Consider the following 14235-nt stretch of genomic DNA (forward strand, 5'->3'; position numbering starts at 1 on the left):
GGGGTGAGGGGCAGAGCTGCGATCTCTACTCCTGGGGAAAAGTCCTGAATCCAAAGCCCTCCAGATTCATATAACAGAGCTGAGTACAAACCACATTCTACCCCCGCCACCTCCTTCTTTTTAGTGCCTGGAATTTCCTCCTTTACCGAAAACGAAATGCGTAGTTTTTAATTCCCCCACATACGTGATTTTAATAGCTCTGTCAATCATGGTAGAGGATGAACGTTTCATACACTGTCGATGTAAAGTACTTAATCCATAAATCGTTTAAAGCTATCTTTAGTTTTGCATATTAAAATAGTCCTTTATAGATATAACTTGCAAAGAACCCGAAGAATGAACTGTTTTACCATACCTAACCCTATTTTTCCGCCTAACAAAGTTGTTTTTATGTTGCTTGTAGATGCCCTCTAAAGACACGCACGATTTTAAAAAAAATCAAATCAAAAGAGCAAAAACAATAAATCATGAGCAGATAATACATTACATAATCATGCAATTCTTTCTTTGACATTCATGGAGAGGATTTCATTCCCTTGAAAGGAATGCTCAGAATATTCGAAATGTATGTAACCGTATTCGGGTTTGCGTCTTTTTAATTCCGATAAATTAAAAGTGCAGATATGTCTATTAATTATGGGACTAATTCTAAATGGGGGGAGTACAGAGTGAGGGGGCAGAAAAGGAAGAAAGAAAAAAAAAGCTCACCAAGACTAGATGGAAATCTGTCTGTATTTAGTTTGTTATATCGGTCTGTTCAAATGTTCATTTTCCCAAACAGGTTTATTACATAATTTTAGTGTGTAGATAAGTGCACACAACAGCATTTGCAAATTATATTTTGTTTATGCAAAAGCAGTGGCTTATTTTTTTCTTTTCTCCAATAAATCTGAACTTGAGTAAATCTGAAAATCTTACAAAAAGGGCTGGCATCAAAGGTACACCAAACGTGTAAACACTTTCCTATAGAGCACTGGTTTGTGTGTACCGGGTGTGTACAGTGGACATTACACAAACCTGCGCTGCTGAAAGTCTAAATTTGCACACACAACGGTTTAATAAAGGATCCAGATAGTTACAAAAAGGATTTTTATTACCTTGTTAGAAATCAATAGACATCTTTCATTAAAATTTCGCAATCACTTTAACGAATGAGTGGTTTAAACAAAATTATCAAAACGACTCCAAAGAGTTACATATGTCAATTGTCATGTTAGCATTATAGTTAAAGTGCAATCTCTAACACGGACCGAACCCGCTCCTTATTAACCAGCTAAATTGCCTCATTTTTGGATGGATAAATTGCTCATTCATCACCAATAAAAAGACGCTTAAAAGCTCTAAAGCCTGCTGTAATGCTGCTTCCACTCTGGACGCTAAAATATTTCTTATTTTTTGTGTAAATATGTTACTACTAATTTCAAAATTTATTTGCTACAAAATGGTTTTTTAAATGCCCCTACAGTCGTTGCTATTAAATGAAGTTTACAGCAAACTTTTAATTCCAGAATATCGCAAGGTACCGATAAACACCTAGAAAAAATATAAAATTTCAAAGCATTAAACAACATCAGAATTCTAATAAAACAAGAACATCATTTTTGCTTGACAGGTTTTCACACCAGTTGTTAGGAACTTGCATTCCAATTACACATGATTTGTGTATGCGTGCGTGCGTGTGCGTTAAGTCCGGCGCTGTTTGCAGCCCCCCTTGGGGGTGGGAGGGAGGAAGGGTCTGGGAGGGCCAGGACTTCTTTTAATATTTTTGGTATACAGAATGTTTTTCATTGTATTCAAACCCAATCAGTTTCTCTTCCAATTGTTGTGGCTATTAGAAAAGAACCTGTGCATACGCTGGAGCCTTTGCATCCCTTCGAGACAAGGTTTCCCGACCGCAGCTGCTGGGATCTGAAATCTGGGGGAAGGGAAGGCAAGTCGTCCAGACCGGATAAGAGCCTCTAACCTCGTTCAAGGTGGAAAAGTTTCCTAGCCATGAAGTCACTCCAGGTTTGGACTGTCAGTTCCATAAATAAAATAAACAAAATGAACCATGAGTACTATGGAAAGTATTTTAATAGGTCGCCTTCTTAACAATATTTAACAGATATTAAAATAATCTTTAAAAAAGCTACACCACTTTTGTTATTTTCATCCCTTCAGTTTTATAGCGATTGTGAGAAATCTACACACAATACGGAATTTGTCTTTTATTATTTTCTGAACATATTTTTTATTTCCTTTCCAATTTCTAGGTTTACCAGTTATATTTAAGGCATACCATGCGTATAAAATTAGTACTTTTCGGGTTTACTGAAAAAAAGAACAGGTGACTTTTTCCACTTTAAAATTTATTTAAACTCAAAATTCAACGAACGCATCCTTAAGATTTCTCTTTAGCAGAAAGGCTTTTTAGTAAACTATATACACAATTCCCTCGTAACGCCTAAAATAAAAATTATTTCACAATGCATTTACAAGAAATAATACAAAACAAACAAAACAAAAACAAAAGAAAATAAAAATAAAGTACAATAAAGTTTTACAAAACCAAGAATAATGTTGCAGTCGGGAAAAAAAGGTTTATAAATAAACAAACAAAACCTCCGCAATAACATCTACAGTAACTTTTACGTGTGGTTCTGGATTTGTCTTAGTACATGTAATAAACGAGAACCGTTTCCTCATCAACTTTGTCTTAATTAGGCAATAAAAAGCCTACACAAGAAGCGATCCAAGGAAGAAGCGTGTAAGGCTTCCGCAGTATAAAAGTTGGCATCGCCTAAATCTTTGTGTTATTATTCTTATTTTTTTGTCATTTTGTTATCTTTTCTCTTCAGCAAATAAAACGCTCTATGCCTCGTGAGTGAATGATAAATACTGTACAAAAAGTCCCAATAAAACACAGAAGTTCAGTCTAAAACGCAAAAACTAGTTTCAGAAACTAGTCCTAAAAAAGGTAATTAGAGCAATGGTTACCTTTTTCCTCCTTATTAATTATTATTATTATTATTATTTATTATCATGACAAGAACATCCAAACATTTTCTGTACAAAAAAGGGGAGCCGGCAGGGTGTGCGCGCTGGGGTGGAGGCGACGGCCAGCCAGATCGAGGTACCGCTCAGCCGGGTTCGAGGCAAGTTTCTGTCCCTCCCGGCTCAGATATGTGTCAAGGGGACTGTGCCATTGACCCCCGTGCTGGCGCTCTGGTAATGCTGGGGCAGGGAATGCAGCCGGCTCTGCGCCGCAGCCGGGTCCCCGCCTTCTCCGGCCGGTAAGTACATACTGATCATCTCCCGCAGGTCCCCGGGGCACGGGGCCCGTGAGTGCGAGGTGACGGGGGGGCTCACGCTGGGCTCCGACTTAACCAGCGAGCCCAGGGCGCCCAGGGCTCCGGAGGAAGCGGCCGCCGCGGCAGCTGCAGCCGCGGCCGCGGCCGCCGAGTTCTGGTGGGGCTGGGCGCCGTAGGAGATGGCCCCGTAGCCCGAGGGCGAGGCGCTCATGTAGCCCTGCGAGTTGGAGATGGGGCTGTACTGCAGCGCGCTCATGTCGTAGCGGTGCATGGGCTGCGGGTTGTGCGGGTGCGGGTGGTGCGGGTGCGGGTGGTGCGGGTGCCCGCCGCTGCCCGGGTGCTGCCCGTAGGCGAGCTGCGCCTCCTGCATCATAGCGGCCGCCGCCGCCGCCGCTGCCACCGAGCCCGGGTAGGCTCCGTTGGCCCAGCCGTTCATGTGCGCGTACCCGCCGCTGGCCGTGCCGCCCGGGCTCTCCAGCCGCTGGCCCACCCCGGCGGGGCTCACGCCGACCCCCATGCCCACCCCGACTCCGGCGGGGCCTCCTCCTGCCGAGCCGGCGCTGAGCAGCCCCCCGGCCAGCGAGTACTTGTCCTTCTTGAGCAGGGTCTTGGTCTTCCTCCGGGGCCGGTATTTATAATCCGGGTGCTCCTTCATGTGCAGCGCCCGCAGCCGCTTGGCTTCGTCGATGAAGGGTCTTTTCTCGGCCTCGGACATGACTTTCCACTCGGCCCCCAGGCGCTTGCTGATCTCCGAGTTGTGCATCTTGGGATTCTCCTGGGCCATCTTCCGCCGCTGGCCCCGCGACCACACCATGAAGGCGTTCATGGGCCGCTTGACCCGGTCTTGGTTCGCTTTGTTCCCGCCGCCGCCGCCTCCTCCGCCTCCGCCACCTCCAGCTCCGGTCTGGCCCGTGAGGTTGGTGGGGCCCTGGGCTCCGCCGGGGGAGTGCAAGTCCGTTTCCATCATCATGCTGTACATTCAAGTAGCTTTTTATTTTCCACCGGCACCACGCATAAAAATATCAAACATAGAGGAGCCCAGAGGGAAGGGACGAGAAAAGGGAAAAGTAAAAACAAAAAAAGCACCCCCGGCCACACCGTAGGCAAAAAAAAAAAAAAAAAAAAAAAAATCTCCTTTGCAAACCACTTTCAGGGCTTGTTGCTGGCGAGCTGGATTCAAGCCGCTCAAACAGGTGCAGGGCAAACTTGCTGCTTCACTTTGCAAGGAGGAGGAGTGTGTAGAGCACTCAGAAATGTCCTTCCCTCTCTCTCCCATGCACACACGCACACCCCTCCTCTCGCTCTCTCCCTCACTCCCTTATTCTGAGCAGATCTGCTTTTTTGGTTGTTGTTCTTTGCTAACTTCTGGTGTGACTTGCACCCGCTGCTCCCAGGTGAACAGAGCAGAGGAGAGAGAGAGGAAAAGCCACCGAAAAAAAGTAATTAAACGATCACTAAAAAGAGGGAGCGGGAGAGAGGAGAAGAAAGAAAATAGGAGGGGGAGGAAAAAAAACCCCAGAGCCAGAGAGAAGTTGCACAGTAATTTGTTCTCTGTGGTTTCCCTCCTCTTGCCCGGGAGGAATCAGGAGAGGAGGAGCTGGCGAGAGACACACAGAGAGAGGAGTCCAGCAGCCATACACCGCGCACCGAACTGGGATTAAATGAGTTTGCCGTGGCCAATCGGAAGGCGGCGGCGGGGGATTATTTGCATGGCGCGCTGAGGAGTGACGTCCGGAGGTGAGAAGTATAAACTATTCTGGGGGGTGGAGAGAGGCAGCTGGGAGGGGCCAAAGAAGGGGTCACGGCTACCCTGCTTTGCCCTGCTAGGTAAAGAGGAATTAATAGCAATTAAATACCATTATAACCATGCAACAGTGGAAAAAAAAACCCTCGCTCGAAACACTTCGAGTGCCACATAGCTTTGGAAAAGTCAGGCAGTGACAAAGTTGTAGATGGCATTCTTAACGGTGGCAGGTGCGTGTGTGTCAGGACTACACCAGGGTGCGTGGGGGAGACATGACATGTTTTCTCTGGCACGGTTTAGCGTGCGTGCGTATGTATTCACTGGAGAGCCACAGAAACACACCATCTACATTCCTGAGCCTTAGCCTTACATTTCAATCTTCTGTCAGCCTGCCTGTCTTTAGAGATCATGCGCTTCCTTCCATTCTCACTGAACTTTCCCCCACTCCTTTTAAAAGACGAGAGTGGTGAAATGTTCGAGGGAGCCTATATCATTTTAATACAGTTGCCCGATAGACCTTTTAATCAATTGAGTACAGTACATCCGTGTGGACTCCGTTGTTTAAAATCTGTGCTATTGACTTCCAGCGCAACAACTTCGCAGCAGCCGTACCAGTGGTTTGTACATAGTAGCACTTTTCGGTAGGGAGTCCATAACTCGATGGTTACTATGTTAAATGAAGAGCTGAAAAGAGAATGGCCCTACCCAGCACCCCTTACTCAGAGAAATCTCCAACTGCTAGATCAGCACAGGTCTTCGAATTGAGTGGCAGAGATAAGCATTGTTCCTAAGGAGTTATATCTGCTGCAGCACTGCTTGAATGATGACTCGGGCCATAAATGTTCCTACACAAGTTATGACAAGGCTATTCCAACTACTAAAAACTAACAAAGGCCTCATTGCTACTGTTATATTTTTAGACATAGGGATGTTAAAGTACCTGAGACTCCCTAAATGTATAATAAACTTCTTGCATTTCTATAAAGTAAATACGGGCCTGTCAATTCTATGTGAAAACGTTAAAAGGGCACATTTTTGGTTCCCTGGCTGACCAGTGAGACAGATTACAGCGAGTTTGTATTGCGGTGCAAATAAGGGTGAATAACGAACGTGATGATATAATCTTCAATGTAGTCCCGCGAAGCCCATTCTACACTACAAAGAACAGTATATGAATCATGATCATAATAATGTTCCAACGGGTGGGGGAAATGGACACCTAGCATCCCTTCTTTTTCTCCCGCTTCATGTACGTGTTATTTCTCCTGACCTGAAGTGCAGGAATAACACCAGACACCCCCCTCACTGTAGAACTTTTATACAGGGGTGTTTTACAAGGCAACAGTATGATGCTCTATGTCCAGATGAAACCATTTTCATTTTAGAGTACTCGACATTAAACAGTAATCTCCACACCTTCATTTCGGTTAATTTAGAAGAAGAATGTTACTTTACATAACATTTTCATTCACTATGGGAGGCCGGCTCCTGATCCCGCTATATTCAATGAATTTTGCCATTGGGTTCAGTGAGAGCAGGATCAAGGCGCTATTTTGCAATCTGCTGTTTGGGTTTTTGAAGCAAAACTTCCCTTAAAGTTATCAGTGAAATCAATGGGAGATGTAGTTACCTGAAGGTTTTAGGATCAGGCCCTCAGTGGTTTAGTAGCCTGTTTGTAGGGCCAAACAAGCCAAACACTTTAGTTGTTTAATAATGTTACCAATAGCTATGTGTATGTGAATTCTTCAAACGTTTATATACATATATATAGGCAACGATTTCTAAGAAATTGTAACTGTTTACACTTAACGACCTAACGATACTTTACTTCTGAGATTTTAAAATAACCAAAGACCCGAAAGTAAATTTTACCAGACGGCTTTGGTGCAATCTTTCCCATAGGAATCCGACAGATTGCTTAACAGTATCCTGAGATCTAACGGTTCATCACAGGAAGAAGTTACAATCCTTGAAACTGAGAGAACTGACTTTGACTCAGTACAGAGTTGTTGTTTTTTCCTATCAACCCTATCCCCACGAATTGTTTCTAAATTATGACAGTGCCCTTTGTTCCCCCCTGCATGTCAACCGACGGTAGACCTGTGTCCTTGAATGACTGAGCTATTGAAAGTGTTCGTAGCTTCCGCAATAAACTTTGTGCGGTTTAGGCGCCTGTGGCCGAGTGACAGGCACTCTGGGTGTTTGCATTTCTGAGCGTTACACTCAACCTGCAGGTGTAACTTGTTGCCAAGTGACAGCTGACTGACAGCTGCCGCGCGTGCCAATCAGGCAGCAGCAGGGCACCCGATGCCAAGACGCCGAGCCTGGCAAGGGGAGAAGAAAAACCATACACTGGCTCATCCATAATCTTTCTACTTTCTCGGGAAGTAATGCCGCCCCCCCCCCCTCCGGTAAACAAGCCCCACACAATAGAGCCCAGCAACTCCCCTTCCTTAACAACAGCAACAAGGCCGCAGAGAAAACACCCACCAGCAAAGCGACCACAAACAGGCCAGGCCAGGAGTTCTGCCTAGCAGTGATGCTATTTTGATGAGGCTATTTCAACGCTGCGCCTCCCCGTTGAGGCTCTCAGGGAGACCCGCGCTGTCTTATCATACCCCCTGCAGCCCGGCACAGACCAACGGGGCTGCATGGGAATCTGTGCAGGGCCAGGCCAGAGCTTGACTGGCGGGGTCACTGGGGTGGGGTGCGGGGCAGTTTAGCTCCTTCACTCTATTTGCACTTCGCCCTCGTGTCTCCTGCTAGGAAACACCAGTCTAAAGAGCAGTCTCGTTTAGTGAGCGGCATCGGAGCCAGGGAAAGTCTCCTTGGGGTGCTTTCCTCCGGCCGTACTGCTGGGCCCAGAGGAGAGCCGTGCTCAAACCATCAGGCCTCTGATCTCTTTGCAAGGGAAGCTGAAGCGGGTGGAAGCAGCGAGGGGTGACCGATAGGGCGAGTATTTTCCTGGGGGGAGGCGATTTTCGTAAAGTCCCCGCAGTGAGACGTGCACATCACAGCAGCCCGGAGTTGGGCAGGGTCGGGAGAAGGGAGGAGGGGGAGAGGGTATTTTTAGGCGAGAAATGCAGGGCCGACGTGCCTGCTCCTAGCCGTCGGGGAAAGCCGGGCCAGCGCCCGGAGGGGGATGGAAAGGGTTAAAGGTCCCGGCGCTGGCGCAGCCCGGGGCTCAGCGCGGGGGTGGAGGAAGCGCAGGCTTGCCCCGCTTGCGCTGCGTCTGCAGCCACAACTCATCGCCAGCCCCCTCCCCGCTCCGCTGCCAGCCGCACCTCCCCAGGCTGCGTCTGTCTCCTGAGCCAGCGCGCCTGTGGCGGGAAGGGAGCCCAGCTGGGGGATCCCGCGCTGCAGCCCGCCTGCGCCTCCCCCAGCGGGCCAGAAGCCGGCGCTGTGGCTGCTGCCAGAGGCTTTCGTAGGCCGTGAGCGGCTGGGCCCCTGTGAGGAGGAAGCGACGCCTGCATCCAAGGACCCAGCTCCGGGCTGCAGCGAGCCAGCGCAGGCTGCGATCGCCGTCTGCTGGCTGCAGAGTGACTCCGAAACAACGTCTCGCTGCCTGGCTCTGCTCCCCTGCCCCGAGCAGTGCCCGCAGCTCGCTGCTGCCGCCCCCTCCAGCCCCCGCGCCAGCGTCACCCCAGTCCCACTGCAGTCCCGTGACAATACCCGTGCTAGCCCCCCCCCCCCTCCACTGCCTAGGCTTTAAACAGCCTCCATGTGGCCCCTGCCTTTGTGGAACAGGCTCCCGGTCAGGGCAAAATCAAAACCGCCTCTGCATCTGCAGTCCAGCTCGGAGGCTCATCGGGACCGGGGACAGGCCAGCCGAGCCCAAAACCTAGCCTGTAGTGGGTGGGTAACTTTGCAAGACTGTGATGGTGCTTTGGACGTAAAGTATTAGCCAGGTGGGATGGCTAGCGCCTGAGACAAGGGTAAATAAACACAGCCCGCTTCCCTTTCCAACACCAACAATTAATCTGGCGCTCCTAACTCCCCCACCCTAGAACAAACATATCCGCTCTCTGTGTGTTTTCTGTTGTCGCTCCTTTGCTCGCTGGGGGGAAAACGTTCGGAGAATCTCTGGAGCTTTCGAGTAGGGGCTCACCCTGTGAACAGTACTCGCACATATAATTCAAATTTCACAGCTGACCTGCTCTGAAAACCTCAATCAGCTTCTAATTGAAGGGAAAACAAAATATTGCTTCCCTACAGCAGAGCTAACGATTTAATCATTATATCAGACATTATAGCTTTTAATTAGGCTAATGCTGATACTGTATGGAAAGAGATAATCCAACGCAGTTCTTGATGAATTCTGTAATTGGGTTAACGCAGGAGCAGTTGGGGGAAGAGACGTCAATATTCAAGCTGTGTCTATAGCCATCGGGTTCATGAATGGAAAAGAAGGGAAAAGGCTAAACCTCCGACAAGAAATGTCTTCCCCCCTCTTAAGGGGAGTTGTGCCATCAAGGGAAAGCCCCCAAAGGCAAGAGCTACTCTAACCACACCGAGTTTTCCCCCCAAAATGAGCAGTCACGGTCCTCCTCCAAATCCTGTTGTTACTGGGAACCCGTTTTAAACTCTTTCTTGCCCATGCTAGGGTGGAAATGAAACCCCAATGAGACACGAATGGTAGCCTCTCCTAGCTAGGTGTTTTATTGTTAGCCATACAAACTATTGCTAGGAAACGGGAACGATTTGCCCAGTCTCTGAAGTTGGGTTCGATGTGTTTCCCCCTCAAACTCAAGAAAAACAGTTTCCTAAAACGCGGAACGTTGTCCTTTTTCAATATCAGCGCACTGATGAGAAAACTCTAAAGCTACCACAACTTTAAAGACAATAGAGAAGAATCTATAAGGGGTAAAAGAATGGGACATACACATAGGAAGGAAAAACAAGAGGGATATTAGCGTGTGATGAAATCGCTTTAAAACGAAGCAGAGTCCCTTAGTACAAGCTACAACCCCACCTGCTTGGGAAATAAATGTAGCTTTGACGTTTGCTAATGGAAGTGACTGTCCTACCGGGACATTTATAACAGTTCTATAGTAGGGATCCCACACTAAATACAGAAGTGTATTCAATACATTAGTCCGATATTTTTATTAAAAAATAAGTATTTGTTACTAAACAACTGGATCACGTGCGAAATACACCTAGAATGATGGTTTTGTAACCCTTATTATGGCGAAACCAGATGTCTAAAGGAGGTCTGGAAGAGCCATTTTCAAAGAGAATTTTGCACAACTTTTTTTTTCCAGATCAATCCAGTATCGATAAATGACTCTTTAAAGCGATAGGAAGAGTTCGGAAATCCCTAGATTTTGCTGTCACTCCTTCATCCCTATCTGATACTGACTTTCAGTAAGTGCTTTATATTTCGGTTGCGCCTAAATGAAACAGTATCGATCTTCTTCAGGTTTGATCTACACTGCAGTCTACAGTCACGCTGAAGTTTCATCGGAGTCTGGATGAACTGGCAGTAGCAAGCTGTCAGATTCAAGAGCTAAGAATCAAGGAGAAACTGCAAGGCACACTTCAACGAAGTTGGGATTGTCAGCCTGAGCCTCATTGGAGATTTCTGTTTTTTTTTTTCATTGCAGGATATATCGAAATCAGTGTCTACTTGAAGAGGGCCTGATCCTTAGTCCACTAGGCGTTTTGAGTTCGTAAAAAAGGCAGGATCTGGCTCGTAATCACGTTTTGTCAGCAGGAGTCTGGTATAAAATGTTTGTTTATATTAGGTATTAACCAGCCTTCCAGCACAATATTGTTTTGATAGAGAAATATTCTGTATTGTGATCCATCCTTGTTTTATTTTGTCAGTAATTACAGTAATATCAAACGGGTCATTGATAAGATTCCCGTCACACAAACCCCTGTAATTAGCTGCCTGAATACACCTTTTTGCGTTACATAAAAGTTGTAATTTTCAAGTCTGTTCTGGGTGGGTTTTTTTTTCGGTGAAGGCACACACATGTCATATGTGCTAATCAGGATGCAAAATACGAAATGTATTACAAAATGTAAGTATATGTTGTCTTATCTTGTCTGTTTTAAGAGATGATCGACCACTGCTTTTCACAAGATACCTTACTCAAAAATAATTTGCACAACAGTATGCCGAATAACCGACACCCTGGTATACAGCAAATATTTTGTAACTCTGTTTTTGTGAGGTTTAACTTTTAAAGCACGAAAAAGAACAACTAAAGTGGACAAGAAACAGACGTTCTTAGAACCTTAGGCTTTCAAATCGGGCTTCTGTTCTGTGGATCATTAAGATCTATCACCAAGCTTTGGAAACACAGTACAGTGTTGCTTGCAAAGCAAGAGAAAGACAGTATCTCACGACTTTATGGCGCGTCGCTTAGAAAAATTGGAATGCAAACATTGTAACTAAAATATTTCTATCTGACATCCTCTCTTGTCAGCCAAAAATAGAAAAGGCCTCACTCAGTCAAAGAGGCAGACAAGTCAGAACGAATTTATATGAAATAAAGTAAATAAATAAATAAAGAAGAGAAATCGCAGAAGCTTTTTTTCTGGCGGACCATCCCAGTTATTGCAAATTAGATTAGCTACACAAGCTTCAATATAAACATGACATGAGGTTCACGGGAGAGTGAAAGGATCATCCACTCCAATCTCTCTTTTCATCGAAGCATCTCACATAAATTACATCTTGTCCTTTAATACACTTTTCAATGAGATTAAAACATCACTTTGACACAATTTCAAGCCTTTTCAGTCGCATCCAGTGCTTACTTCAGAAAACAGCAAACAAGGGGAAAAGTAGAAACATCTAAATAATCTCAAAATGTTATTCTGGAAGTTAAAAACACCCAGAGGAAATAAATGATCCCTATGCCCCATCTAAAGCCATTAGCGTAGGCATCTAAAGGCATCAAACTAACTCCAAGCAAAGAGAATAATCGTATTTCCTTTGCAGCAAGTGGAGATATCATGACTACTTGGCTGCAGTTAGGAGACTCCCTTTCGCCGTGTTTATTTGCCTCTGGGCGAGTGTTTTGGGGGAAAATATTCATTTTACAAGATCAAGACCCGGTCTTTCACATTACACCTGCACATTGTTAATGAGGTGTATCTCGTGCCCACTGTAATGCTGGTGTGCTATAGAATTACGCGCGCCTCTACAAATAAATATTTTACACCATGAACTTTGGGGAGGCTGCAAAAAATGGTGCTGGGACCGCTTTATTAACAACAGCTCCGTGTGGGAAAAGAAAGCGATTTACAACTTCCTACGTTGGTTCTCCAACTGAAACCAACGGAGCTGGTGCAAAAGGCGAGATGTACACAACCCTTCCGCCCCCCCAGAATCCGGATTCTAGAATCTAGTTAAGAACACTCTCTGTGCTATGAATCTATACAGGTCACACCTGGTTTCTTTGCTTCCAAGTATCATACTAGCCTTTCTCGTTTTCCTCGGTGTCATGTATATTACTACTGTGCAATCAGTTCTGGGCGCCTAACGCTGTTTTTAAAGGCGCTTCAGATGACAACGGCTATTTATTTTTAAATTGATGATCGGTGTTTATTAATCTAATTACTAATCCTTTTGGGATGGACAGTGCTCTGCATGCATCCCGAGCCCGAGGGACTGAACGCCTACAACTTTCCCTTCTCCTGATTCCTAACGTTTGAAATTAGTTTGGTCCGGATCGCATTTCACTAACCCACATTCCACTGGTTTGTTTCACGGGAAAGGGTTTCCACACCGTAGTGTGCGCAGGATCGTGTGTGTCCTGTGCTTTGCGTACAGCCACCCGATATCCGCCACTCCTCGGTTGCGCCGTAACCCCCAGCACTTGGTTAGGATGGTCCTGAGACCGGGCAATAGCCCTCCCTCCCCTCTTCTTCAAGGCGCACGTGGAGCCGACTCCATGGCTTGCAGATATTGCAGGCTCATGGGGAACCCTGCGTTCTCATGGGGCGGTCTCCCCCGGTCCCGGAGAGCCCCTCTCCCAAGAGGGCTTTACTTTGAACACTTGTCCCGGGGTTTCATTTCCTACCATCTACACGTGCGGCAGGTGTCCTCACTCCAGGGGCTCCTAGCTACCAAGGCACGACTTGCTTTAGGCAGAAAACCCGCTATTTGGCTCCCAACTGTACCTCATTGTCACATCCAATTCAAGCCATAGGCGCTCAGGTTAAAGTAGATGTTGGAATATGTACAAAGCAGTGCAACTGAATTACCCGCAACCCGCCCGTTCCTGGATAGTCCCAAGCGTGCGCTAGCTGGGACAGAGAACACCTGCATATTGTGTAAAGTTGGGACCAACTTTTTAAGGTGAAGCGGTGGAGGGGGAAGTGGCAGGCAAAGCGTTTTCCTATGGTAGCCAGCCTGCCCGATGAAGTTTATCTCGATCGGTAAAACAGCTATTATCTACCAAAGCTAAGCTAATTAACCACGATCTATATTTTGTGGTCAGCAACCGGCGCTCGTTTAGGAGGTCTGGCGTGGGTCGCGGTTTACTTTCCCGCAACTTTGTTTAATGACAAGAAGCATTTCCCATGACCCTTTCTCTGGTGGCTACTGTAAATATCAAGATCTTGCCTTCGCCTCGCCCCAATCACACCCACCCACGCCTTAACAAAGAGGCTTTCAAAGCAAACGCGCTACTGCAGCCTGCGGGAATCAATGCGAGAAAACGGGTTTTTAATGGGTTAATTGACTGGAGTAGCTATCAGGTTGAAACACCTGTTTCTGAAAGGAGAGGCAGCCAAATCCTGTCCCCTCCCCAATCGATAGCTGCAGATCTTTGCCCTGTTGAGCCGCCAAAACAAAACAAAAATCCAGTTCACCCTTTAAACTTCGAGACACTTTCTGGCAACCAGAAGGGGAGGCCACACAGAGAACTTGCAACAGCTCCGAGCCAGAGGCTAATCTCTGGGCTCAAGCCCATGCCAGCTTGCCCCCAGGAATTGGGAGTTTCTTTAGCGGTACTTATTGAGGAGTGGCTCCGGTCCTTTTACAGCATGGAACTGAACGAGGACGCGGTATCACAGGCGGGGAGGGCTAGATTTCCGCGCAGCGGGGCGCGCCCCCTTTCCACCAGGCTCCGACCCCAAGGGAATTGGAGCAGATCAGCGTCTTTGCTTCCCGAAGTTCGCGGGGAAGTGGCGAGCAGGTGTTGCTCAGCCAGGCTGCAGGAGAAACGCGCCCGGCCCCTG

General features: G+C 46.8%; 1 protein-coding gene across 1 annotated transcript; it reads right to left on the minus strand.

Moving 5' to 3' along the window:
- Positions 1-1164: 1164 nt before the first annotated feature.
- Positions 1165-4970, minus strand: SOX1 (SRY-box transcription factor 1). The gene has a single exon (XM_075918805.2). The coding sequence runs from the start codon at positions 4267-4269 to the stop codon at positions 3157-3159; it is 1113 nt and encodes a 370-aa protein (XP_075774920.1). The 5' UTR covers positions 4270-4970; the 3' UTR covers positions 1165-3156.
- Between the last annotated feature and the right edge of the window lie 9265 nt (positions 4971-14235).

This window comes from Pelodiscus sinensis, chromosome 1 (genome assembly GCF_052426305.1).
Source record: "Pelodiscus sinensis isolate ZL-2025 chromosome 1, ASM5242630v1, whole genome shotgun sequence".
NCBI classification, from domain to species: Eukaryota; Metazoa; Chordata; order Testudines; family Trionychidae; genus Pelodiscus; species Pelodiscus sinensis.